Genomic DNA, 25,848 nt, shown 5'->3' with positions numbered 1-25,848 from the left:
ACTTGATGCTACTTGTACAGGTAGTAATATAGTACTATTTTGGTTGGCAGTGGTACTGCCGCACCTCTTTGGAAGTAGCAGGGAATAGGATAGTATCCTATTGAGTAATCTTACTAGCATAAATACTAGTATTTCTAATGGTATCCCATGCAATATGAGTCCACTATATATCCTTATTGTCATGCTTACAAAACTCAATAAATTCCTGGCCCGCCAAGAGTTGGTCTAAGAAGGTCGAATCCAGGTATTGCTTAGTGTGTCTTCCCCGTGAGGTTTCCCGCGTGAACCGTTTGAGATATCGTACGATCAAATACAGCGCTTGCTACGAACTTTGTTAGAAAATCGGCTATTGCACAGTATGTTGAGTATGAATCCATACTACTTATACTGTAGTAGTGGTATTGCACTAAAATAAAAGAAGTGTGGTGGATGTATTACCAGTCACATCGACAAACCTACCAGCCATGGAGGCTAACCCAAGCCACAGCAACCAGCCAACAGCAAAAACTGCTGCTGTAAGGCTAGAACAATAGTTCAACAATAGGATCACCGACATCGTTCAGCTACACCGGTATAACAACCAACAGCCAGAGACTGTTTGGAGGATAAGCAGCCGATGGCCAAGTTGAAAGGGAACCAGGAAACGGCCTCTACGGGTGTAACTAGAATAATTGTTTATAACCTACCTTGCCCCGACCTGAAATTAAGAGGAACAAGGACAGGCAATCAACCAAGATTCAATCCACATATTCTCAATCCGTTCGACGGTACCGGAAGTAGCAGTGATGTTTACACTAACTGCACTATACCATTTCTACCAAACTTCTGACAGACTTGGCCTACTGTCTATTACAGCTAGCTAAAGGAAAGTTTATACTAGTTAAATCTAGGCTACGTACGAGGGACCGTTTGAAGACTAGTGAATCTGAGAACCCACTGGTTGTGATTCAAAGTCAATGTTTGGCATGAATCAGGAACAAGCGCCTAGTAACCATTTTAAGACTAGCTGTCTGGGGGCCACTGCTCAACTGGTTAGTATTGTTAGCAATGTATGTGTAGCGGCGAACGTACTATATACCAAGCGCTCCGCGATAACCGGCATTGTATCCTTCTTGCCTGGTATTGAAACGTCGGCGACGGCGTACGATTAATAGTACTGCCTCCTCTGGCGGACTGAGCCTACTTTTGACTGGAGCGAGAATGTTTTTAATTCGAGGCACGCAGGAGTATCCCATTCATGTCAGAAGAATAGCAATGGCATAGTGCAGTTAGTGTAAACATCACTACTACACTTGTGGGACTGTCGAACGGATTGCAGATAGAAGGGGTAGAATGCATAGATTGAATCTTGGTTGATTGCCTGTCCTTGTTCCTCCTAGTTTCAGGTCGGGGCAAGGTAGGTTATAAACAATTATTCTAGTCACACCTGTAGAGACCGTTTCCCGGTTCCCTTTCAACTTGGCCATCAGCTATAGTGTACCACTACAGTATAACTTGCATGTATTGATACTCATCAACATGCCTTGTAACATCCAATCTTCTGACAGATGCAGTTGAAGAATTGCACGAGACACGCAATACGGATGTATTTGAGACCAGTAGGGTGCAGAGACAAGAGTTTACGGATGCATTCTAAGCGTCATGGTGCAGAAAATCCTGCAATTTGCAAAGAGGCAGTGGGAAGCATTGCAAGGACCAGGGAATCAATCAGGCTGTTGGCTGTTAGTAACAGCAGAAGGTGTGCCAGTGAGTGACTGGGCAAGAGGCATGAATCGAAGAAGTTGCGGTGCAATTCAAATATGTAATGTGCGATATTCTATCGAAGAGAAGTGCCAGAGAGGCAGAACTATTTATACATGAGAGGTATTACGTCGATGGGTAAAATAATAGATGCATAGATCGGCAGTCTGACTGCTTCCATTGTTTAGGAAACAAACTAAGCATCTATAGATACAGGTTGATCCATACAATATGTTGGTTCATGCAGCTGATCGGTCTGTACTATTGTTTGGTCGTTAGGACTGGTTGATGCGGTCAAAAAGAAGGATTAGCATCTAGAGCAGTAGCTACAGGTTCTACTGGATGTAAATAAGCTGCCGTACAATAGGTGATCAAAAATAGCAATACAAAACCCTCGGGGTTGGCCCCGTATACTTCGAAATGCAACTTTGCCTACCCTTTCTACTATGAAGAATGTTCATAGGTACAGCACTGTGGTTGGATATAGGAACCTAGTTAATCATAGCCATCGAGTCGTTTACAGCCACCGAGTCGGTCATAGTAATCCGGCCAGTCGCAGCCATTGGGTCGGTTACAGTAACCTTTGACGGTCACAATCACCACGTCCATTGCGGCAATCCTGTCGATTACAGGCATCTAGTCAGCCACAGCAATCTAATCGAGATAGGTCACTTACATTACAAGACCTCCTGCAAAAAGAATGCCCAGAAAGTGATGCGGAATTGAGGTGGTGGATTCGAAACAAGTAAGAGCCAGAGTTAGCATGTCTCCTCCAGAAGCTTCAACAACTGTAGTTGCACTGATTCTACCATTCGACAGTACACAAGCTGCCTATCGAGTAATGGCAGTATGCAGCAAACGAGGCTTGGCATTGGAGTAGTCCCGCGCATGCAGGCGTGGAACACCCGTCAGATGGCCATCTCAGCTCTCACCTCCAAGGTCCTGACCGAGACGGGCTTCGGCAAGATCGGCCTCATCTGCCACTCGCAGGGCATGACAGAAGCCTTTGTTGCCCTCGCCAAGGAGCAACGACAAGGAGCAACGACCGGTCCTGGGCGAAAAGCTGAGCGTCTTCCGCGCGTTCTCCCCCGCCGCATACGCCGGGCCGCTGATCGGTAGGATGCACTTCAAGATTGTGCGGCTCCTCTCCCCGGCACTGTTCCGCATCATGTTTGGCATCCATGCCTTCATCCCATTCATGATGCAGATGCACCGCCTGCTGCCTCCACGGCTCCACGGCTGGCGCGGTTACCACGTGTTCTCAGTCCTGTTCGACTGGTCCGACGCCCGCCGGGACCGTGGCCTGCGGAACCGCATGTTCCAGTTTGCGTCCGTGTACGTGAGCGCCGAATCGATGCGTTGGCGGCTAGGTCGGGAGTGCTTCGCGAGGCACAAGCGCATCCCGACGACCAGGGAGACGGCGCAAGAAGAGGACAGGGTGGACAAGGCGAGCGCCGAGGCCGAGGGTTCACGCGCCGACCTGTCGACAGACTCCTCGGCGGACAACAAGCCGGCGGGCGCGACGGCATGGTACGACGCGCGGGTGCCTCCGTTTGCCCTGTGGGCGTGCGAAAACGATGAACTTGTCGACGGTAAGCGACTGCCACGTCGCTTTGAGAAAGGCAGAGAACCGTACGTCCGCGTCGTTCACAGCAAGGTCATTGACGGTTACGAACACCTCGATCCGCTCCGGGCCATGGGCGCCATTGACCAGGTCTTACGGAGATTCGGAAAGTGCTCTGGATGATTTGCGACGCGCGCGACATCTGCCCGGTGCCAACCGGATGCGAGAACGTTGGACCGTAGAATTCAACCAAGGGCCTCGTTGCAGACGAAGCTGGCCGGTCGCAGCCGGTTGTTGAGAGCTACGGTTATAATTCAGTCGGACTATTCATCAATCCGGCGGGCATCCAACATGCGTACTCTTGCTGTGCAACCCGTCAACTACAGCCGGTAGCTGGCCGGGCTTTGCGGGCCCTGCACGACCCAACACGGCGAAGTCATCTCCGTCGACGCAAGTGGATAGTGTGAATGCGTGACGACTCGATCGACCAGAAAGTCAGAGGAACCGAAGCGAAGTGGGAAGGCTCCTCCAGAGAAGACGATTGTTTGGTATATATTGAGGTGTATATTGCGGTGTAAGAGATGAAAATAGCACCACTACACCATCTTTTCGCATTAGTGTAGCAGGTATTGCGTGGCACACGGCACAGGGTATTCTCACCAGGCAAATGCCGACGAATACATACCTACAGCCTGTTCGAGGACTGCCAAAGAATATTGAATCCGACCACGCCGGGATGGCAGACGTCCCAGGCCCGTGAAAGCTAGGTGCCAAGTCGCCCAACACGCAGCGAAATGGTAGCCGGGTGTCCTAGTGTCTCGAGATTCTTCGGCATGTCCGAGGAACGCCGGCAACGGATCGCCCCAACCTCATCTCCGAGCCACAGCAGCCAGGACAATCATCTTGATGCTGGCGGCAGTGTCCACATTACACCTGCTCTCGGCGATACAAGGCGCTCCTACCGGGTACCGTCCTCCCTTATGCCACCAAGTCGGCAAGTCGAGGGGATGCCTGTCGCGCGCCTTCAAGCGAAGCGAGGAATATGCAGTGAATGCGGAGCCATATGCATGGCATTGTGCCCGGCAGTGCTTTCTCACCGGTGGATGAAAGGGGAAATGATGTAAATATGCAGATTTAAGACCAAATAACTGGTTTTCATGTACACCTGGAAGTCAGATAAAATTGTTAGCTTATGGATCTTGAAGGTTTTGTTCCGTTCGTGTAGTCGAAGGCAACGAGCGCGTGAGGCTGGACAGTGCTCCGCGACACTCACGTATTCATGTACGGCGCCGAGATTCACGCCCACCGCCCGCGTTGCATTCCGCCATCATTGCATGTGGCCAATTTCTCTTCGGCACAGATGGCCTGTCTCTACAGCACATGCATTTACGTGCACCTTGCCTTGGACTGTCTGAGCTCAGCAAGTCAAGCAAGTGCTAGACCGGAAGTAGGCCGTCGGAGAGATTCGAAATAGTTCGATACGACGTCGGCGAGCAAGCGGAGCCAGCCGATCGGATCACACTTCGGTCACGGCCGTGAGTGGAGGACCTTTGTCGGAGGAAGATGACCTGTCAGAAAAGAGGTAGTTCGGCCGAGGATGCTGACAGGCAAGGCCGGGGCTCCATGGGCGAGGTGCAGGTGTCAGGCCCCGTTGCGATGCTCTCCGTAATATTAGCCACCTACCGCATCGGTCCATTGCTCCTTGACGATAGGCGGCCGCGAAGGCACGGGACCAGGTGATGGCTCGTGAGGATTGTCACGTACGAGGCGCCGCACGCAGCACATGTACATGTGCGACGGGTGGATAGTAGGATCGCGCTTGGCCAGCCACGACACCCGACGGCGGGGAGGGTATAAATAAGGCGACTCCCGGGCGCTGCTGTCGACGATGCCGGCGCTCGACAAGACCGAGACAGACGAGCCGACAAGATGACTTTTCTCCGAACCCTGGCGCCGCTCGCGGCCCTTTCGACGGGCGCCCTGGCTGGTCCCAAGAGCTGCCCGAGCGACACGCCTCTGTCGTGCCACAACAACACCATCGTCGCCGACACGTGCTGCTTCATCCCCGCCGGCCAGCTTCTGCTGACTCAGTTCTGGGATGCTCGACCGGCGACGGGGCCGTCTGGTGAGTGGGCATGAGCGATGTGGTCGCCTGGATGCGGGCTCGCAACCGGTCTGACGCGTCGGTAGATTCTTGGACGATCCATGGCTTGTGGCCAGTAAGTGCTGCCGGACCTGGCCCACCACGCCCTCGTCTTCGCCGACTGACGCGGGATGCACGCAGGACCACTGCGACGGCACCTATCCGGCCAAGTGCGACCCGTCTCGCGAGTACGACGACATCGGCAGCCTCGTGTCGGAGCAGACGCTGGCGTACATGAACAAGTACTGGAAGGACAACCGCGGCGACGACGAGAGCTTCTGGCAGCACGAATGGAACAAGCACGGAACCTGCGTCAGCACGCTGGAGCCCCGATGCTACGGCGACTACCAGCCGAAGGAGGAGGTGGGCGCTTACTTTGACAGAACCGTGGCCCTCTTCAAGACGCTGCCGACGTACGAGTGGCTCGCCGAGGCGGGCATCAAGCCTTCGGCCAGCAAGAAATACGACATTGACGCCATCCAGGAGGTGCTCGAGAGGAAGCACGGGGCCAAGGTGACGCTGGGCTGCAAGGGCAAGGTCCTGAACGAGGTCTGGTACCACTTCAACGTCCGCGGTTCGCTGCAGGAGGGCAAGTTCGTGGCGGCGATGCCCGACGGGACCAAGAGCACGTGTCCGCCGCGAGTGCAGTACGAGCCCAAGGGGCGGCGCCGAAGCATCCGCGCGCCCGAGCTGGACGAAATTCACGCCTAGGCGGGACGGTTCGGGGACCGAGACGGGAAAACAGAGGAGGCGTGGGACGGCAGACGGACAAGGTGGTGATGGATTTCATGATGGATTCATGATGCACAGGAATCGAATCATGGAGGGAGCTGGACGGGTTGGCGATCTTGATCGAAGCAAACGGGCCACGTGTATGATGACATAAGCGTACGGCAGAGTGCTGTATATGTATTCATGGAAGAACAGTCAAGAGCTCGTACCGCCCACGAGTGCACCTTCTCTTCTTGTACATGTTTCCTGTACGTGGTCTTGTTGTGCAGGTGCCAAGGAGTTGTCTCCGTACCTGCCTGCACTGCGGCGGACAGACTATTACTGTACTGTACTGTGTTGTGCATGTAGTTGTACTTCAATACTTGGTACGACTGCTTCGTACTTGTGCTGTACAGTACATGCCTGCTATTAATAATACTAGGTACCTACAGTAGTAAGTAGTAGCTACATGTAGGTACACCTACAGAGTAACACAGGCCTACAGTACATGTCATATTCGTACCAAATACCCAGTGCCTGGTATCTATCACGACCACCTGGCAATGACGATAAAGGCCGATCATAATGGAACGACTGCCAGTGTACGGGTACGGAGTCTTGCTACGGAGCACACATATTCCACTGGCGAATATTTCTGGCGAATATTTCTGTGCGTTTCGGCGACGAGGCCTTGTAGGACCAGACCCTAGGACAAGGCCACACCACGCACCTGAGACGCACTACGATAAGCTGCCACTCCACAGCAACAATGACGCCCCGTCCATCGCCGCTCAGCTCGCAAAACCACCCCCTGCATTCGCCCACTAGCCCAAAGTCTACTCGCCCGCAGTTCCTGACCATGGCCCATAATGCCGGCCGACGCGGTGTCAAGTTTACTGTTATTGCCCCGGTCCCTGGTCCCTGGACGGCTGGGATTTGCCGCTGACAGAGTCTGGGGTTCAGAAGCTTGGTTTGCGGGGCATCCTCGGTTCGGCACGTCGGCCTCTTCCACGGTGGACGCTGGAGACGCCGACAGCTGGCCGCTTCCCCCCTTTCTCCAGCCTTGGCGATGACCGACTCGATCGAGAGACACTCCATCCAGCAGTTGAGTGTTACCCCCACACGGTTGGCCTGGTGGATACAACGATGGCCAGCGACCCCCCGTGATGGCCAGCCGCCGGCGTTTTCGCCTTTCGTCCCGTGGCATCGAAATCCGGAGGCCGAGGTCAAACGGAGTCGAAAAACTTGCCCTTCCACACTCCGACTTGGCCATGACAGGGCGAGAGGCAGAAATAGGACAGAAAAATCATGCAGATGCGGATAGGATGAGACAAGCTACGGGTCCGCTTCCCGCTGCGACAGCGACGACGCCCGCCCGCATGTTGGCCCTGCGCTCTCCGGGACTCGCTCGGGACTAATGAGTAATAATTCGAGACCACCAGAGAGCCATTCCGAGGTGCCAGCAACCTATTGGCCCCTCGCTTTCTTTGTCGTTGTATTTGCAGGCAAGCTGAACGCTCGCCTCGCTGGCATTTATTTCGAATCATCTATTCCATTCCACCCAATCTCATTTTTTGCTTCCACACTCTCCCACGACAGTACCATCGTCGCGTCGTCAGTGAGGCAACTGGAATCGCAGGGTGGCAAGCGGGTAGAGCGAAAAAACACCATGGTCGTCACGTCCCCCTTTGCGGCCGTCGAGGTCCCTTCCATCGACGTCTGGTCCATGTACATGCAGCAGCCCCGGGACTATCCAGACAATCACAGTATGGATGCCTCCTCGAGCTCTCCGCTCTCCTATGCTTTCCTACCCTATCTTGGCCCCTCCTCCTGTCCCCGACGCTCCTGTCTCCGGCGCTCCTGTCCCCAGTGCTCCTCGCCCCCCACCCCTCCCCTTCCTTTCCCTGCTCTCCTCACGGATTGCCCGTCGAACCAAGCCTCCGACCGGCCACTCGCTGACGGCATCACCCTCGACCAGCCCTCTTCGTCGACGGCGACTCCAATCGCTCCTACACCTTTGCCGACGTCAAGAACCTCTCCGTCGCTTTCGGCAAGGGCCTCAGGTACCACTTCAAGTGGCAGAAGGGTGACGTTCTCGCCTTCTACACCCCCAACAGCATCGACACCCCCATCGTCAACCTCGGACTGCTATGGGCCGGCGGCGTCGCCAGCCCGGCGAACCCGACCTACACGGTGGACGAGCTGGCTCACCAGCTGCAAGACTCGCGCGCCAAGGCCCTCGTCACCCAGAAACCCTTCCTCGAGGCGGCGCGCGATGCCGCCCGCAAGGCCGGCTTGCCGCTCGCCAACATCATGCTCGCCGGCGACGCGCGCGACGAGACGGGCCTGCACAGGCACTGGACCGACGTAAACGCAAACGCCGCTTGGATGCAGCCCAGCAAGCCGGCGATTGATCCCGTCAAGGACCTCGCCTACCTCGTCTACAGCTCGGTAAGCAACCAACACTCCCGCCGCCTCGGAAGGGCAGTCCCCGGCTGAGCGTCGTCAACCCCCGTCGACAGGGCACCACCGGACTTCCCAAGGGCGTCATGCTGTCGCACGGCAACGTCGTCGCCAACTCGCACCAGGCTCGTCGCCTCGACGTCAAGAACCTCAATTGGGATCTCGACTCCCAGCTCTGCGTCGTTCCCTTCTTCCACATCTACGTAAGACCCCTCGCGTCGTGCCCGTGGCGGCCGAGGCCACGCTCACAAGCCAGGGCCTCGCCGTCGTCCTCGACGCCACCTTCTGCAGCGGCGCCAGGTGCATCGTCCTGCCCAAGTTCGACTTGCCAAAGGCCTGCCAGCTCATCCAGGACCACAAGGTCACCTTCCTCTACGTCCCGCCGCCCGTCATCCTCGCCCTCGGCAAGCACCCCATCGTCGACAACTACGACCTGTCGAGCGTTCGATACATCAACTCGGCCGCCGCGCCCCTCGGTCGCGAGCTCGTCGTCGCCGTCTGGGAGCGCCTCAAGATTGGTGTCAAGCAAGGCTACGGCCTGTCCGAGACGAGCCCCGTCGTGCACTCCCAGCTGACGGATGAATGGTGGCGCTTCCAGGGCTCCGTCGGCCGCCTCCTGCCCAACATGGAGGCCAAGATTGTCGATGCCGAGGGCAAGGAGCTCGGCCACGGCGAGGTATTTGCATCACGGTCCAGCCATGGCCGAGATGGCATTGGACGCTGACCCGAACAGCGCGGCGAGCTGCTCCTCAAGGGGCCCAACATCTTCCAGGGCTACTGGAACAAGCCCGAGCTCAACAGGGACACCTTTACCGACGACGGCTGGTACAAGACGGGCGACGTCTTTTACGTCTGCCCCAAGGGCAACTTTTTCATCACCGATCGCCTGAAGGAGCTCATCAAGTACAGTGCGTTCCCCCGACGTCTTCCCCGCCTCCTCTCGCTGACGCGCTCGTCGTTCAGAGGGTTTCCAGGTCGCCCCCGCCGAGCTCGAGGCCAAGCTCATCGGCCGTGCCGACATCGCCGACGTCTGCGTCGTCGGTGTCTGGGATCCGGAGCAGCACACCGAGGTCCCGCGCGCCTACGTCGTCGTCGGCAGCGGCGTGCAGGAGAGCGACGAGCTCGCCAAGGACATCGTCGCCTGGTTGGGCGAGAGGGTCGGGCCGCCAAAGAAGCTCCGGGGCGGCGTCCGCTTCGTCCAGGAGATTCCAAAGTCGCAGTCGGGCAAGATCTTGAGGAGGGTCTTGCGGGAACGAGCCAAGGAGGAGGAACCAGCCTTGAGGGCGAAACTGTGAGAGCCAGCGCCGTGGTGCTGCGCACGAGTACATTTGCAGCCACCCACGATTGCACGCTGAGTGATGTTGACGTAGTAGCAAGTAGGTATCTATCTAGTATGTGCTGGCCGGTGCCATGTACGGGCCTCTATTTGTTCCTCATCATTACCCCCGTCTTCTGTCCTCCGAGCCACCCTCTATGCACCCCCTCTAAGCCGCCCCCAATAACCCGCCCCCTCTAACCCATCCTCTCGGCCTCTTCAAGAAGCTTCTCCACGCTAAAACGCGAGTCGCCGCTCGAGAACCACTCGAGCAACTTCTTCCGCTCCTGCGCCCTCTCCTTTCGCTCCCCCGTGAGCTCGCCCTCGCCGCTCTCCCACCCGCCGTAGAAGCGCTGCAGGCCCAGGACCAACCACTTGGCATGCTCGGGCTGCACGCCGCGACCGTCGACGACCTGACCCTGCATCAAGACGACGCCCTTGTCGGCCGCGAGGTCCAAGTGATGCGTGATGGTCGTGTGCGGCTGAGCAAATTCTCCCCTCGACTTGTACTCGGCGAGCTGGGTGAAGAGCACGGTGCTCGTCTTGGTGGCCGGGTCGAAGGTCCACTGTAGAAAGTGCATCTCGGCGCCATGGCTCTCGTGCGGCACGGGGAGGACGAACTGCGGCGACGTGCGGGCCACGTCATCCATCGCCTGGTAGGTGGCCGCCGGGATCATGGCGCAGATGCGCTGCGGAGAGTCGGCGTGCCGCAGCCGCCAGATGGCCGCCAGCTCCTTCTCCGGCAGGCCGCGCACCTTGTCGAGGTCGACGATCTGGTCCAACGTCTTGATCGCCGGCTTTTCAGCACTCGGCAGGGGAGAATTCGAGGCTCGAGACGGTGGAGGTTTCGATGTCGTTTCCGACGGCTGCGACGTCCTCTCAGGAGACGGGGCCGTAGGGCGGCTCGCTACGGGAAACTCGACAGCGCCCCTCCTGCGCTCGGCATCGATCTTGTCTGCGTAGGCACTCTTCAAGCCCTCGATACCGTCCAGTCCCTCCTTCTTGGCCTTTTGTTCGAGTCTCGTGCGGTACTTGTCGATGACAACCTGCGAGGGCGGCGTGGTGACGAGGAAGCGCACGTCGAGGAAGCGAGCCGAACGTCGCTGGCCGGGACTGCGAACGGTGTGCAGAGGCCAGGTGGCCAGGTGGCGTAGGCTCGGGATCCGAATAGATGCCATCTCGGAGATGAGATTGGCGCACAGAAGGCTTGAGGTTGCCGACTGCGTGCACTTGGCCAGCGTCGCGCAACGGCAAGAAACGATGTGAAGCTATTATTTTACTGCTTCAGCGGCACAAGTCGAACCAAGAACGTGGTACAAGCACATCAAGTACGGAGTACGGAGCACAGCAGTACTTGCTTGATTGTACTAACAGCAGTAGCAGTACTTACAGTACTTGATTGTACTAACAGCAGTAGCAGTACTAGGTACTTACTTGATTGTACTGTACTAACAACAGTACTGATTGCATTTACAGCAGCACTTGACTGTACCAACAGCAGTACTTGACTGTACCAACAGCAGTACTTGACTGTATCAACAGCAGTACTTGATTGTACCAACAGCAGTACTTGATTGTACCAGCAGCAGTACTTGATGGTACCAGCAGCAGTACTTGATTATACCGACAGCAGTAATTACTTGATTGTACCGACAGCAGTACTTGATTGTACCGACAGCAGTACGTACTTGATTGTACCGACAGCAGTACTTGATTGTACCAACCGCAGTACTTGACTGTACCAATAGAAGTACTTGATTGTACCAGCAGCAGTACTTGATTGTACCAGCAGCAGTACTTGATTGTACCGACAGCAGTACTTGATTGTACCAACAGCAGTACTTATTGTACCAACAGCAGTAAGTACTTGATTGTACGGTACTAGAGACCGCTGTCACTGTAAAAGCTGATTAGACCAGTAAAAAGTGGTGTCGTGCATTGTTACTTCAAGGTAGTGGGTACGGAGTACATACTAGTACATAACATAGTACTTCCAATACTGCCATACACAGGTACAATGTACACATATATGCACTGTACTGTACGCTACAAGTACACCTGAAAGGGATTTTACAACAGTTCGCACCCCACGCTTCAAAGTACTTGTAAGTACTTGCTTGGATTTGGCGTATGCTAGTCCTCGCATCCCGCTGCCTTCCCCTCTGTAAGTAAGTACTTGGTGTGTTCTGACGGACCACCGCCAGATCCCCATTAATTACGTAGTGCAGAATTTCATCCGTCATCACATCATGCCCACCAACCCAGGCTGGACTTCATTCATGTTGATTCACCTTCATGGAGGGTGAAGCCATCGCACTTTCATTTTGCTGATAATCCAGCCGTCATTACTCGTTCGTTAAATCTGCGCCGAAAAGCAGCTTCATTTCATCCTCAAAAGGGGTCCGCAACTCCCATCAACTTTTGCTCCAGCAACGACGGCCGAGAACCCAAACGCACCACTTCTCAACTTTTATTTTCACCTTGCCGTGGGCCGAGAAACTCTCCCTGCTGCATCTGGTATGATTCATCTGTCGGAGATTGACTTTTCGATACGTCATCCCTGCTCTCGCCATGGCCGACCTGAGGCAGCTGGCCCTCGACTTCGTTCTCGAGGATGATCAAACCAAACTGGGTAGCATCGCCCGACGAACAGCCCAAGGTTGATGATGGATCCCATTGCGTTCTTTGAACATGTTCTAACCTGCGCAGAAATCTCCACTTCACCGGCAAACACAAACCCCATTGCTCGCTGGGTTGAGGCCGTTCAGCCTTGGATGCCGGGCACCAGCGATGAGGCGATGCAGGACGATCCCGACTGGACGGGAAGATCGAAAGGTGCAAATCTCTGCTCCAAATGTCGAAATGGTTGCCACCTTTCCTAATCGATCCTCCAGCACTCGAATTCTTGTCGCAGACCCTTCAGTTTCTCAGCCCCAATGTCCTCAAAGCCGCCCAGAGTATGTCTCCTGCTACCATTCTCCTGCCCGTCTAATTCTCGCAGTCAAACTCCTCGTCTCCTTCTTCGGAGCCATGTTTGATGTCGACCACAAGGCCGGCATCAAAGCATCAGCCACCGCTCTCTACAAGATAGTCGGCATGGAGGCCTTCCAACCCCAAAACGGACATGACATTATCCGGAAAACCTGCGCCCTGGGAGACAACTTCCCGCGCCAGCTCGCAGCCACTCGCCTTGCCGTTTTCGAACTCCTGAGGCTCTTGATCACAGACCAGGCGGTGGCCAGAGACCTGCAGCGTCGCGATGACGCTGCCGGCTTCATGAGCAACCTACTTCATCTTTGCCAAAATGAAAGGGATCCCGACTGTCTCATGGTTTGGTTTGACATCCTGAGCGCGTTTCTCCAAGATTTTCCATCGCCGCCCCAAGAAGTGACGGAGGAGGTCTTTGGAGCCTTCAAGGCCTACTTTCCCATCACTTTGCCTCGGACCTCACAGAGCCGGGTCGATCCCCAGTCCCTCAAGCTGGCATTGCGGCAATGCTTTGCATCAAACGATCGACTGGCCCCGCTGTCTCTGCCGTTTTTGATCGGAAAGCTGGATCAGGGTGACGGCGTCACCGTCAACGTCAAGGTATGCATCATTCGGACACAAGTCGCCACCGACAGGACCACGCTCACCGGACCCAGCTTGACATTCTCCACACCATCGACATGTGTCTCGAGAAATTCGCACATACCGAGCAGTCTATCGCTCCCTACGTCAACAGCGTGTGGGGAAGCCTCAAGTACGAAGTGCGAAACGGTGACGTCGAGGATACCATCGCCGTCACACTGCAGGTGATGAGGACCCTCACCACGCGACTAGAGGCCGACCTGCTGCGAGACTTTACTTTGACGGTCACACGCGATTGCCTCAACGACCTGTCGAATCCTGTCTACACCGCCGCCGCTGGCCGGTTGCTTGTCAGCGTTTTGAGCGCGAGTACGACCGCCTTTGTCCTTGTTGTAGCGCCGACTATTACCCATATCAAGGAGAATTTGCGGCATCCAAAATCACCTAGACACGGCCAAGACTTGCAAAAGATCCTGCACATCATTCTCGAAACTCGCCTGCTTCTCAGGCATGTCGACATGACAGACCAAGAGAGGTCGGATTTTTCAGCCGTCGACCCGATATTTAAGTCGCTGTATGCGGAAGTGTACAAAGCCCCACTGGAACTGGCCATCAAGGACGATCCGACGCATGACGATATCAAGCTGTCAACGGTGGCCGTGCAGGGTGCCAGTGCGTTGATCCGCCAGTGGGTGACCGACAAGGTAGACGTTCAAGACGGCCGAGTGCAGTCGGATGTATATCTGTTGCTACCAGAAGCCACCTGCACAGAAGTCTGCGATGCGTTGTTTATCATCTTGCAACGTCAGTCACTGCGCTGCCACAGAGTTGCTTTTGATGAGCTCGTAAACGAGACCATCAGCGCGCTTCAACGTGCAGTGCTCGCCTACCCCAGGATGTACAACCAGCTGGTAAAGCAGTCGTCGGCTTTGATCCGAAAGAACAACATCTCGCCCGATCCTGAAGCCGTCGGCGCTGCAACCCAACGACTGTGCTCGATTCTAGCCGTCGTCGGCTTCTCAAACTTGCGTCCGTCTCCGACGAATGGCGCGAGACATTTTGTCAATCTTATCAGTACAATGAGTACCGATCTTTTTGTTGCCATGGATGTTGGATCACCTTTCAGTACGTGTTTTGGACTCGTCAGCGGAATAATGGCGATGATGCAATATTTTCACGACGCCTGTGGCGACCTGCTGGCAGGAGTGAAGCAGTCGCCCACCGAGGTAGCATATCCATGGCTCTCCAGATTCATGAACAGGTACCAGGCGCTGGAGCGGATCGGCGTTGCCGGTAGCGAGCAAGTATTGGTCGACGAACCCTACCAGACTCCCGAGTTTCGGAATGACGCCACGATTGACAAGGAGAAGATGGTCGAGCTCCAAAATGACGGTTTGCTAGTGGCCATGCACGTTTGCCGTTTGATCTACCGCAGAGCAACAAAAGCAGTGGAATCACCTTTCCCGGCCCTTGGTCTTAGCGACGACTTTTCTGGAGTCGACAAGGACTCGGAGAACCAGTACCTGCACCAGCTGTCTCGCCTTGCCAGGCTTGTCATTCTCCTGATGGGCAATGCGAATCTGTCATGCCCAAACATGGAAACCTGGTTCCTGACCCTTTTTCGCGACGAGACGGTGCCTCTGCCCCCATGCACTTCCAATGGATCGGCTTCATGTGGCATGAACTGGAATTGGCTGGTATCCGGACCGCTGGGCATCCTCTCGGCAGCAGTGTTGCAAAATCTGCAACAACCTTGCATCACCAGACTCGTAAGTGGCATCGTGTTTGCTTCAGAGGCCAATTTCTGACCTGCAGGCAATAGTATGACATGGGTGTTGCTCAGAGTATCCTGCTAGATGGAACTTCATCAGTGTCGGCACCAAGTGACCCGATAATGCTCTCTTCCACGAGGTCCATCCTGGCCAACTTGGCAAACAAACACGGATTGGAGGCCAACGATGACTTGATGGCCGCTCTTGAGCGGCATCTGAAGGATTCTCTCGATCAAGCAACCACTGGACTCGCACCACGAGCAGAATACGCCTCTGAACGCGCCGTGACCATATATGTGGTGATTGGTGCTTTGGTACAGAGGTGCACTGGGGAGCAGACCCAGGGGCTTCTCAAGCTGCTGTTCAAGGCGCCAAACGACTTGTCGGTTGGCGACCAACTGGCGCGCGGCATGGAACACGTCATTGCTTATGACCAGGTGTACGGAGGCCTTGGCAGCATGAAAAAGGCGCTCTGGAAGCAGAAACTTTGGTACGATCTCGTGGAGCCGATGGTGAACGCCGCCATCGGTATGTCGCAAGACATTCAAACCCCTCTGCTGAAGTCAAACTACGGGATTGCTGCCCTCCATATGGCCCGCAGCATTCCGTTTTCAATCTACGAGGATGACGCAGACAAGCTCGTCCGAGTTGCTTTATCCGTCGCTGCGGACATGGACGTTGGCGCCGACGCCTTGGCCGCGATAAACGTCTTGAATCAAATACTCGAAAAGGCTCCAGAATTGATGCAAGGACATCTTCGCAGCCTGATCAACGTCTGCATCAGCCTCGTGTCGGATGGGAGGGTTACAAATCGACAACTACCGGCCTGGATGCCTGAGAGTTATGGCCCTGCAAACACCGACGGCCAGACGAAAGTCGAGTGTGGGCAGCTTGCGGTGAACATTCTTGAGGAGCTGCCGCAAAGATTTGAGCCACGACATCTCGTTCCATTTTCCCGCATGGTGAAGAGAGAACTGTCTGTCGCTTGCGGGCATTTGTTCAGGGATGTGAGGAAGCACGCGAGATTAGCAAAGTCAAGATGGGATGGCTTGTAACGAAGATGCGCGAGACATACGTACGTACTCCTTGATCACGCTGGGGGTTTGGATCAATGCGTACTTGATAGATGTGAGAGTTCTCATCATGGCATATATCGGCATTGACAGACTGGCAGCCCCAGATAGACGAGATGATGACAAGATTCGGCAAATGCAATCAATGCAATACGAGTCGAATATGCCCCATTTAATAGGGCTTCAGCTGAATTGAGAATTTTTTGCCAGATGCAGTCGTTTGAGAATTACAACTGCCGAGTGATATCACATCAAAGACCCCAAAAGCCCTACCCAGCCATGCGTACAAGGAACAGCAACGGACGATGCCAAAGCGGCCACGCCGTAACCCATAACATACGTAGACATATATGTATCTATATCTACTACCAAACTCGCACCAGTTACGCTTTCCGCCTCTTTCCGGCCTTCTTCTCTGTCGGCTCTGCACCCGATGCGCTTCCGTCCGCGGCACTCGCTGCCAGCACGGCTTCGAGAAGCTCCGGGTTCGCATCCAGCTTGTCCTGCGAGACGATCTTCACACGCTTCGGGTCCTGTTTACCGATCGCCGGAATGGCCGATGCGAGAATCTCCTGGAAAGGCGCGGCAACGAAGCGGCCGGTCTCGTCGAAGAAGGCGGCAAACGGCTTCGCAAGCTCAATAACTTGTACGCCGCCCTTCTTGGGCTCTACGGTGATGGTGACAAGATATGTTGGGTCGTTTTTATTTGCTTTGGTAGAGATGGTAATCTGCACGAACCAATGTGAGTACAGGGTCGAGATCGGACGTTGGTCTGCCGATGGATGCGACACCAAGAGAAAGGGCAAGACAGGAACATACCTTTTCGCCAGACGGGGCCAAACCCTGGTATACAGTCCCCTTCTCCACCATTGACATCCACAGGGTCAGGGCGCCATTGAGGAGCATATAGAGCACGACGGCAATGACTGTGTAAATCTTGGTGCTCTCGAAGCCGAACTTGTAATCCCAAGCAAAGCAAGCGCCAGCGACGACGACGGCCGAGTAGCCTAGGGCGAGCCGCACATCGGCGAGGAAGTGCGACTGTTTGAACTTGAGCGAGTTGAGGTAGTTGGGGATGGCGTCGTCGGACGTGTTTTTGAGGTCTGCACAACAAAGGTTAACATACATGGGGGGGGGGGGGGGGGGACCGGGGGAGGGTGTGATTTCATCATACCGGCGAGATTGTAGACGCTGATCTTTTCGGTAGCCATGGTTAGACTGTCGCGAGCCGGCTGCTGGAGTACAGTTCGATGTCCTGAAGCCCGATGCAAGTGTTGGTAAGGTTGGTGAGAGAACAAACTGGACGGACACAGCTGGTGTGTGGAGGTGGGCAATCGAATGTTAGGTGGCTTTTGGGGGGGGGGGTTGAGGTCCACAGCCACGGCGCGGCAGAATCAAGCTCCGCTCCCCGTGCTAGCATGGCACAGCATCAATCTGCTGCGTCCCAAACGTCAACTCTTTCGTTCACCCAACATAAGCTTCGATCACAGCCGTGACGTCCATCAAGAGCGTGCATCCTGCCGCCCATAGCCCGTCTCGTCATGGCGCATCCTCCCGTCCAGACCCTTCATCGGGACCCCCAGCTATTGTGCGTTTCTCCCCAGGTGGGCGAAGACCCTTCTACGTCGGCCCAGCTAACGGCAACGACGATAGCTACTGGATCCTCGTCCCCATCACCATCGTCATGGTCCTCACGGGCGTACTCCGCCACTATGCTACCGTCCTCATGGCCGCGGCACCCAAGAAGCTCGACGTCAAGGCCATGCGCGAGCAGCGAGCCCTCGCCCGCGGCATGGCCCTTCGCTCCAACTACCACGTCCTCTCCCGAAGCAGCTTCGAAGCCCGGCGAGAGACCCTCATTGCCGGATACGAGTCGGGCGCATACCTCAAGGAGCCCGACCGACAGGGTCAGCCGCCTGCCAACCCGCTCACCGATCCCGGTGCCATGGAGGGTATGATGGGCATGATGAAGAACAACATGGCCATGATCATCCCCAACACGCTCATCATGAGCTGGATCAATGCCTTCTTCAGCGGATATGTCATCAGTGCGTCCCTTCCATTTGCACCTAGGCATGGTTTGGTTTTCGGTTGCTCACAATGACTGACTGCCCGTAGTGAAACTTCCCTTCCCGATTACCATCAAGTTCAAGAGCATGCTGCAGGCCGGTGTGCAGACCAAGGACATGGACCCGCGCTGGATGTCAAGCATCAGCTGGTACTTTCTCTGCATCTTTGGTTTGCAGTTTGTCTACGTCTTCCTGCTAGGCAGTGACAACGGTACGTCTTGTTTTGTCTGCTCGTCGTTGTGGACGAGTTTTCTCAAGAGAGCCTCGTCGCTGATTTCGTCGCAGCTGCCAGCCAAATGGCTCAGCAGATGGCCGCGCAGCAAATGCCCATGGGCCCCATGGGTGGCCCCGGACAGGACCCCGACAAGCAGTTCAAGGCAGAGGCCGAAAACCTTGCCGTTGTCGAGCACTACTCCGTGCTGGATGATGTCGAGCTCCGCCTCCTCGAGGGTATCAAGTCGTAGATTCATACATGGCAAAACACAGATGACGGATGTAGGTACAAAATGGCATGAACGCTTGCAAATGGTTCCATCACACGCTGTCCCACCACAGGCACACACCCAAACCCTCGCGGGCCATGCTTCCCTTGATCTTGTACGGCGTCTTCGGCGGCGTGTCGTCGGCTTGAGTCGGACCGGCAGGCGTTTGGTCGTGCCACTCCTCGTCGACGACCTGGAAGCGCACCATTTCGTGGATGTCGTAGAACAGTCTCGAGTCGTCAATGTTCCAGATCCAAAGCTGCTCGCTATGACTGCTGCAGGGGGGGGTTAGCGCCTCGCCATCGCAGGGGCGACGCCGACGTCGGAGAGAAGGACTCACTACTCGGCACCCTGCGGCAGCTCCTCGTACGGGACGAATATGTCGTCGAAAAAGTCGGTTCGCAAATGTATACCTGCCGGGGTGGAGCTTCGTATTCGGCCCAACATGACCTCGCCTTTGAAAGGCCGAAAGACGACCATTCGAAACTCGACTGCGGGGGTTCGTGAGCCAAAGGAGCGGTGCGTCGGCGGCAGGGTCAGGTCGGTGGTCTTACCGTTGACGTTGACGAGGCCGGTTTGATGACCTATGAGACCCTCGGAGGACCATAGAATGTCATAGAGACATATGCAGAGCCCAATCTTCTGGATGACCTATCGACAAGATTTTCCGTTGAGCCATCGGATCTGGCCTGAGCCTCGACTGACGTGATTTCGACGAACCTTGTTGGAGAACTTGGCGTTGATGTTATCCTCTAGTGCGACGATGCTGTGCTTCGAGAAGTCTTCTGGCTCAATCTGCACCAGATCCGATATCTTGGTCTTTACGAATCGCACATTGTCAACCACCCATCACAGCTCGCACGCCATGGGTCGTCAAGGCCCGAGGCGCAACATACCAGTATAAACATTGTGAGGGGAACCGGGAGGAAGCAGGCAAATGTGCCAATAAATTCCCCGGTAAATGCAGAAAAACAGAGCCGTATTTCCAACCACAAGCTCCTGGTTGTGGAAAGGAAGAAGGTAAAAAATGAAAAATGGTTCAAGGAGAGAACTAACGGACGACTCGTCGTCGTCGTCACCAACCGTCAGAGGCCTGCAAACAAAATGTTAAAGTCGGGTTGCTTGCCCAAGTATTATGCCGGAGTTCGCTGGCGAGCGGCTGTGTCACCGCCTTCCATCCTCGGCGTAGCGGCGTCCTTCTGGCGCCTACGCATCTGCGTGCTGAGAGATTACTTAAGCACATCGTACCTAAGTAAGTACTTACGTAATATGGGCAAAGCTTAGCGCGCCTACTGTCCTCTCGTCACGCCGCGCTCGGACAAGGCGGGAGCAAAACCCCGTTATTATACGTGCAGATTATTATCGTGGCCCCTCCTTCCAACATCATCGGGTCTTGAATCGTGTCCTACCTGCTTTTCTTCCCGCATCATCATTCCTCTACCGCGTCCATCGATCTCGCCTCGCTCGGCTCGCCTCCAGCAGATCCTGACCGTCCGATCCGTTCTCTTTTGGCACCCCCGTTCCGCTTCCTTTTTCCTTCAACTCGTCGGGCGTCGACGGCGTCTCGGCATCCCATGCGAGCGTCAAGATCCAAGGGGCAGGATACTGGGCTCGGTTCATGATCACGATTCGTTTCGCTTTCCCTCTCGATTCCTTTTCACCCGTCAGATCCTCGCATCGACCGTCTCCCGGCGAGCAATCCCCGCCGGCCTAGATTGCAGACAAGTGTTCTGCCTGCTGAGACGATCGGAATCATGTCTGGGTACGGCTACGGTCCGCCCCCCCCGCCTCCTTCGGCGTCGGCTGGTCTTCCTCCATACGGCCAGCCGACGGTTTCCTACAGTCATGGCGTGCCCGGTCGTGGCGGAGGAGCTCCTGGAGGTCGCGCTCGCGGGGGTCAGTATCCCCGTGGCAGAGGTGACTATCGTCCTACCCCTTACGAATACCCTCCCCAGGCCTACGCGGCCCAAAACGCGGCCCCCTATGGCGCATCGCATTCGTCGAATGTCGGCTATCAGCCTCATCCGCACCCGCAGCAGTGGGCTCCCGAGCATGGCCACGGGCCCTCGTCCCAAGGCGCGCACCCTCATGCTCCGGCGCCCATCTCGGCCGCCAACTATCATCCAAACTACGCCCCTCCCCAACCCTACCCCCCCCCTCAGTACTCCCAGTCGTACGGTGCGCCGCAGCAGTACGCGAACCCTTACCAGGGCCCTCCGCAGCCGGCCGCCACCCACTGGGGTCACCAAGGCTCGCCTCAGCAGGGGCACTATGCAAACGGTCGCGGCCGAGGAGGCTACGCCGACCGGGCTTCCAAGCACTCTCCGATGGGAGCGCCGCCTCGTCAGGCCTACGAGCAGAACCCCTCGGCAGGGTCCATGGGCGGTGCCTTTGGTCAGCCATATGCCCATGACCCCCACTATGCCCCTTCTCAGTATCCATACCTCGGGCCGCCCCCTCCGCCGGCGCCCCTTCATCATCACCAAGACGGCCACCATGGTCAGTACCATCGTCGTGGCCGGGGTGGCGGGCCCAGGGACGGGGGCCGTGGCCGGGGAGGCTTCCATCACGGAGGTGGCGGTGGAGACAGAGCTCGTCATCAGCACCAGAAGCAGCAGGCGCACGCGAATGGGAACAAGAAAGCAGCCAAGGCCGAGTCGCAAGCCCAGTCTGCGGGCAAGAAGAAGAAGCGAAAGACCAATACGCTTGGTCTGACGCCTGGCATGGACTCGGAATCGGAAGACGACGAAGGGGAGGAGAAGGCGCTCGTGGATCTTATTGGGACAGAAACGCTTCAGTACGCTCTTTCTTCCGTACCCTCTCACGCCTGCAATTTCTCGCTAATATTCCCGCAGAGTCTCCGACGTGGCCGCCTTCCTGGCGGAGCGTCGCAAAAATTACCCCACAAAGGCACGCGTCGAGTCCAAGAAGGCGGCCGAGCTGGCGCGCAAGGACGAGGACAAGGCCTCCGAGCTGGAGAAGCAGGCGGACAAGCTTCGGAAGCAGCTCCGCAAGGTCGAGTCATCCATCAAGCGGAAGCGTGAGCAGGCGGACGAAGGGGACGAGATGAGGAACCACTCTCAGGAATCCGACGACGACGAGAAGCCAGAAGTCATGTCTTCTCGGACCGAGTCCGCCCCTTCCCTCGCGCCGACGGCCAGGAAGGCCGACGTGTCAAGGCATTGCAAGTACTACGCCACCGGTGGCACCTGTGGCAAGAAGGGCAAGTGCCGCTTCGTGCACGATCCCGAGGTCAGAGAGGCGGCGATGAAGGAGCGCGAGGCCAATGACGGCCGCATTACCATCCAGCAGCGGCTCATTCTGAACGACAAGGAACAGGAAGATCTGAGCATTTTGCAGTCGATCCAGTACCTGCGGGACAAGGGCTTGATGAAGTCGGTGCCGAAGCCCCCGACGACGGATGCCATGGATGTGGACGTCAACCAAGTCAAGGAGAAGCACGTCAAGCCTGCAGCCACCAGCCTGCTGCCTGCCGCCCCCGCCTCCCTCCCAGATCCGCCGGCGAAGCGAGAGGCCGGGACGGCGCGACGCAGCCTTCCGTCTCCAGTCGTCCCCGTTGCCAACAGTGTCGGCAGCCAGGGGTCGGATAACTACCAAGGCTGGTTGTTGGAGCCGTATGGCAGCGCCAACGGCAAGCAGTCTAAGAGCGATGACTTGCCTTAGGCCTGCCGCGGCGGGACTGCATCAGTGATGCGGCGAGGGGTATTCCAATGAGTAACGACCATACCCGACGCTTTCAAGCGTCTCAAGTGATGGCGTTGGAGTCGCACGCCGTACCTACATGTGGGCAGTCCGGTCCGCGGCCCGACTGCAAGACTGTATGATGATTCGAAGCTTGGGTCGCACAATGAACATCAGAATAGAGTATCCCAACGTAGGCCTGGGTACATGCGAGCCAGGCTGCGGCGGCAAAATATCAATCTAATTTAATCACACGCTCGGCTCCAAATCAATAGTTGGGCATTCCGTGCCGCCTCCACGAGCGCTGCGCCCATCTGCTGCCCCCCCCCTCTATTGCACATGTCGGTGGATGGATAGGGTGACAAACGTCCGAAATACAAAAGTATAAACGCCGTCGCTAATGACCAACCACAACTAAGATGAGACAATGCCCGAGGGCCGTTGCCCAGGAGAACATTTCGACCCGAGCAGCGAGTTGACGAAGATGAAGGCTGCCCGACACTTGACACGTACTGGTTCCGGTTAGCGGCGCTTTTCGCGCAGGGCCGCGAGAGCCTGCATCTTCCGCTCCTCCTTGGCCGCCTTGAGATTCCTCTCGATGCGCTCCTGTTCTATATCTTCCTTGCGAGCGAGCAGCTCGGCGCGGTGCTCTTCAACGTCCAACTCGTCCAAGCCAGCCTCCATATCCGAGGATCCCTCCGAGTCGTAACGGTAACGGGGAGGCGCGTCCTCCTCCTCATCGTCGTACTCGATGAAATCGTCCAGCTCCTCGTCAAAGTCGTCCTCGTAGCGTGGCCGCTTGGAACTCGAACGTGTGGGAGGCGCCTTCAGAAGGGCACCACCACGAGGTACATCCTTCTTTCTGGCCGCGTTATCGGGCGTTGGCCGCGCCGTGCCAGAATAGCCCGTGTCGACAAGCGCTGCCTTTTTTACCTTCTTGACGGTCGCTTCTTCCGCGCCATGACGCTTGGCTGTTGCAGGTTTTGCTGGACTCGTCGGTTGTTTGGAGGCTGCCTTTCTTGCCGATCCGCCGTTGTTGACTCCACCACCCACAGCCGGCTTTCTTGCTCCCGAAGGTCCCCTTGCCGCACTGCCAGAGGTTTGTGCAGACGACTTCTTGGTTCCTGCGGCAGTCTTGGTGGCGTCCATCGACCTGCTTCCCTTTTCGACTTTCTTATGTTGAATCTTGCCAACTTGACCCATTACAGCCTGCGCTCGCTGTCCCCGTGCTAGAATTTCGGCAAATGATCCCTTCTTGGGTGTCGACTTCGGCGCGACTGATGGCCTGGCCGAGGTAGAAGGCAGTCGGCCGCTCACCGCAGGCCTTGATGATATTTGGGCGTCACCGAAAGCCTTTCGAGAAGGCATCGGGCTAGGCTTGACAGCGTTGTTGCCGGATGCTGGTCGGTGCGCAAACTGGGCCTTCTCGCCGGTTTTGCGCTCTGGCTGGATTACCTTTGAGGGAGGCGAGACATGGCGCAGCGTCTTGGAGACATCTTTCCGCAAGTCATCCTCGGGCTTCCGCTTTGCCAGTGAAGGGTTGGATCGCGGCGCAGGGGACGGAGTCGTCGAGCTGTCAGTCGGTTTGCCGCCAGTGATCTGGGCCAGGAGATCTCCGATCTATCGCATTTGACGCTGGTCAGCAATCGACTTGTGGTACAAAACTTTCAACATGGTACATACCGTCATCGTGACTGCCCTGCCCTCAACAAGGCGCCGCCTTTATGCCCGACGATAATCAGGTGGGATAGCAACAGATATTGGTGTCACCAAAGCTCCAGCACCACATCAACGCAGCCGACAGGCGTGGCCCGCGATGCAGGCACCCTCATATAGCCAAGCTTCACAAGATTTTCTTTTTTTCTCGTACGAGGATGCTGTCTTTAGTCTCCGATGCGATGCGAAATAAAAAAAGCGAGCAGTTGGAGTGTGAAAAGGACGGATGCACTCATGGACGGGGGGGGGGGGGGGGGTTCACGGCCCAGGGGTCATGGTCATGGCCCAGGCAGTGATTAATCCAAAGTTACGATGCGCCACAGTTGGCAAGGCTCTGAACCACGTGACGAATTCAAGGTGTGGATGTGGCGGTGCGCTGCATCTGGTAAGGGCATTGGTAGGAAACCAGGGCCCTGTAAGTAAGTACTTAAGTACAGCAATTAAGTACTTGTACTTGTACGGAGTACTTGTTTTTTGTACGGAGAACTTGTACATGTACTTGCTCTGCGCGGAGCCGTGTCAAGATAGGTACTTACGCACCTCAGCCCCGCCCTAAATTGTTGCTCGCCTAAGCACATTTTTTGGAGCCCACAGATGTCAAAATTGTCTGCCGCGCCCGGCTTCTTTTCAACTTCGCCTTGCCTATCCATCACCAAGTCAACCAGAACTCGAAGGTTTCAGTCTCCGCCCAACTCGCGGTTAAATTGATTGATTTCTCGTGTTCCTCATCACTCGAACTGTGCGTGCATTCCGAGCCTCATCCTCAACAGGCACTTCACCATCTGCCCATGGTTACCGTTACAATTCAACTAATACGAACCCTACAGTCTCCAACAAAATGAAGCACCTCGCAGCTTACCTCCTCCTCGGCCTCGCCGGCAAGGCCGAGCCCTCCGCCGCCGACATCAAGAAGGTTCTCTCTGCCGTCGGCATTGAGGCTGATGCCGACCGTCTGTCGACTCTGATCTCTGAGCTCAAGGGCAAGGACATCAACGAGGTTCGTGATCTCTTGCGCTCCGAAGCATACAACCAAGGCCTGTAACTAATTTTTCTACCAGCTGATTGCTGAGGGTTCCTCCAAGCTGGCTTCCGTTCCTTCTGGAGGTGCCGGCGCTGCTCCCGCTGCCGGCGGTGCCGCTGCTGCTGGTGGCGCTGCCGATGCCCCCGCCGCCGAGAAGGAGGAGGAGAAGGAGGAGTCCGATGAGGATATGGGTTTCGGTCTGTTCGACTAAGCGATTTCTCTCGGGAAACTCGCGAGGCTACGATGCTCAACCAAAATTTTCGGAAACGCTATACGCAGGCTGTGCGGCGATTCTTGCCTTGCTCCGGCATCGCTGGATTGGCTGCACAGGGGTCGGTTTCCTGGCGGATATTCCAGCTAGCGGCATAGACTTTTGATCATGAAAATGATGACTGCTCGTTTTTCGAATTCGGCCCTTTATACCCAACTGGTTGGATCGAATCGTCGCCGCAATGTTTCGCTTTGGCGACTCTTCCTCGTCTGAAGCAGCAAAAGTTGATGTGCAAG

At 56.1% G+C, this 25,848-nt stretch overlaps 11 protein-coding genes across 11 annotated transcripts; 7 read left to right on the top strand and 4 right to left on the bottom strand.

Annotated features, from left to right (window-relative positions):
- Window positions 1-2,589: 2,589 nt before the first annotated feature.
- On the top strand, window positions 2,590-3,487 carry DCS_03954 (uncharacterized protein; the record flags this gene model as incomplete). The annotated part of the gene is made up of 2 exons (XM_040801267.1): window positions 2,590-2,748; window positions 2,804-3,487. The coding sequence occupies 2 exons, from the start codon at window positions 2,590-2,592 to the stop codon at window positions 3,485-3,487; spliced, it is 843 nt and encodes a 280-aa protein (XP_040656300.1).
- A 1,746-nt stretch (window positions 3,488-5,233) lies between these two features.
- DCS_03953 (Ribonuclease Trv) lies at window positions 5,234-6,158 on the top strand (the record flags this gene model as incomplete). Its single annotated transcript, XM_040801266.1, has 3 exons — window positions 5,234-5,429; window positions 5,495-5,523; window positions 5,589-6,158. The coding sequence occupies 3 exons, from the start codon at window positions 5,234-5,236 to the stop codon at window positions 6,156-6,158; spliced, it is 795 nt and encodes a 264-aa protein (XP_040656299.1).
- Window positions 6,159-7,827: 1,669 nt separating this feature from the next.
- Window positions 7,828-9,916, top strand: DCS_03952 (4-coumarate-CoA ligase 2; the record flags this gene model as incomplete). The annotated part of the gene is made up of 6 exons (XM_040801265.1): window positions 7,828-7,924; window positions 8,137-8,609; window positions 8,681-8,824; window positions 8,878-9,297; window positions 9,355-9,529; window positions 9,585-9,916. The coding sequence occupies 6 exons, from the start codon at window positions 7,828-7,830 to the stop codon at window positions 9,914-9,916; spliced, it is 1,641 nt and encodes a 546-aa protein (XP_040656298.1).
- A 217-nt stretch (window positions 9,917-10,133) lies between these two features.
- DCS_03951 (F1F0 ATP synthase assembly protein Atp11) lies at window positions 10,134-11,114 on the bottom strand (the record flags this gene model as incomplete). Its single annotated transcript, XM_040801264.1, has 1 exon — window positions 10,134-11,114. The coding sequence occupies one exon, from the start codon at window positions 11,112-11,114 to the stop codon at window positions 10,134-10,136; it is 981 nt and encodes a 326-aa protein (XP_040656297.1).
- A 1,393-nt stretch (window positions 11,115-12,507) lies between these two features.
- On the top strand, window positions 12,508-16,333 carry DCS_03950 (uncharacterized protein; the record flags this gene model as incomplete). The annotated part of the gene is made up of 6 exons (XM_040801263.1): window positions 12,508-12,595; window positions 12,646-12,771; window positions 12,831-12,893; window positions 12,938-13,524; window positions 13,581-15,275; window positions 15,329-16,333. The coding sequence occupies 6 exons, from the start codon at window positions 12,508-12,510 to the stop codon at window positions 16,331-16,333; spliced, it is 3,564 nt and encodes a 1,187-aa protein (XP_040656296.1).
- A 401-nt stretch (window positions 16,334-16,734) lies between these two features.
- On the bottom strand, window positions 16,735-17,562 carry DCS_03949 (Signal peptidase complex subunit 2; the record flags this gene model as incomplete). Its single annotated transcript, XM_040801262.1, has 3 exons — window positions 16,735-17,079; window positions 17,171-17,454; window positions 17,526-17,562. The coding sequence occupies 3 exons, from the start codon at window positions 17,560-17,562 to the stop codon at window positions 16,735-16,737; spliced, it is 666 nt and encodes a 221-aa protein (XP_040656295.1).
- Window positions 17,563-17,892: 330 nt separating this feature from the next.
- On the top strand, window positions 17,893-18,884 carry DCS_03948 (uncharacterized protein; the record flags this gene model as incomplete). The annotated part of the gene is made up of 4 exons (XM_040801261.1): window positions 17,893-17,939; window positions 18,005-18,399; window positions 18,470-18,631; window positions 18,706-18,884. 4 exons carry the CDS (start codon window positions 17,893-17,895, stop codon window positions 18,882-18,884), a joined length of 783 nt encoding a protein of 260 aa, XP_040656294.1.
- A 70-nt stretch (window positions 18,885-18,954) lies between these two features.
- On the bottom strand, window positions 18,955-19,810 carry DCS_03947 (uncharacterized protein; the record flags this gene model as incomplete). Its single annotated transcript, XM_040801260.1, has 4 exons — window positions 18,955-19,177; window positions 19,243-19,553; window positions 19,623-19,721; window positions 19,799-19,810. The coding sequence occupies 4 exons, from the start codon at window positions 19,808-19,810 to the stop codon at window positions 18,955-18,957; spliced, it is 645 nt and encodes a 214-aa protein (XP_040656293.1).
- Window positions 19,811-20,656: 846 nt separating this feature from the next.
- On the top strand, window positions 20,657-22,586 carry DCS_03946 (uncharacterized protein; the record flags this gene model as incomplete). Its single annotated transcript, XM_040801259.1, has 2 exons — window positions 20,657-21,699; window positions 21,758-22,586. The coding sequence occupies 2 exons, from the start codon at window positions 20,657-20,659 to the stop codon at window positions 22,584-22,586; spliced, it is 1,872 nt and encodes a 623-aa protein (XP_040656292.1).
- A 540-nt stretch (window positions 22,587-23,126) lies between these two features.
- DCS_03945 (SPT2 chromatin protein) lies at window positions 23,127-24,293 on the bottom strand (the record flags this gene model as incomplete). The annotated part of the gene is made up of 2 exons (XM_040801258.1): window positions 23,127-24,224; window positions 24,288-24,293. 2 exons carry the CDS (start codon window positions 24,291-24,293, stop codon window positions 23,127-23,129), a joined length of 1,104 nt encoding a protein of 367 aa, XP_040656291.1.
- An 865-nt stretch (window positions 24,294-25,158) lies between these two features.
- On the top strand, window positions 25,159-25,552 carry DCS_03944 (60S acidic ribosomal protein P2; the record flags this gene model as incomplete). Its single annotated transcript, XM_040801257.1, has 2 exons — window positions 25,159-25,317; window positions 25,379-25,552. The coding sequence occupies 2 exons, from the start codon at window positions 25,159-25,161 to the stop codon at window positions 25,550-25,552; spliced, it is 333 nt and encodes a 110-aa protein (XP_040656290.1).
- Window positions 25,553-25,848: the final 296 nt, after the last annotated feature.

The sequence above is a fragment of the Drechmeria coniospora genome, chromosome 02, assembly GCF_001625195.1.
Source record: "Drechmeria coniospora strain ARSEF 6962 chromosome 02, whole genome shotgun sequence".
NCBI classification, from domain to species: domain Eukaryota; kingdom Fungi; phylum Ascomycota; class Sordariomycetes; order Hypocreales; family Ophiocordycipitaceae; genus Drechmeria; species Drechmeria coniospora.
This window is presented reverse-complemented; position numbering and strand designations above follow the sequence as displayed.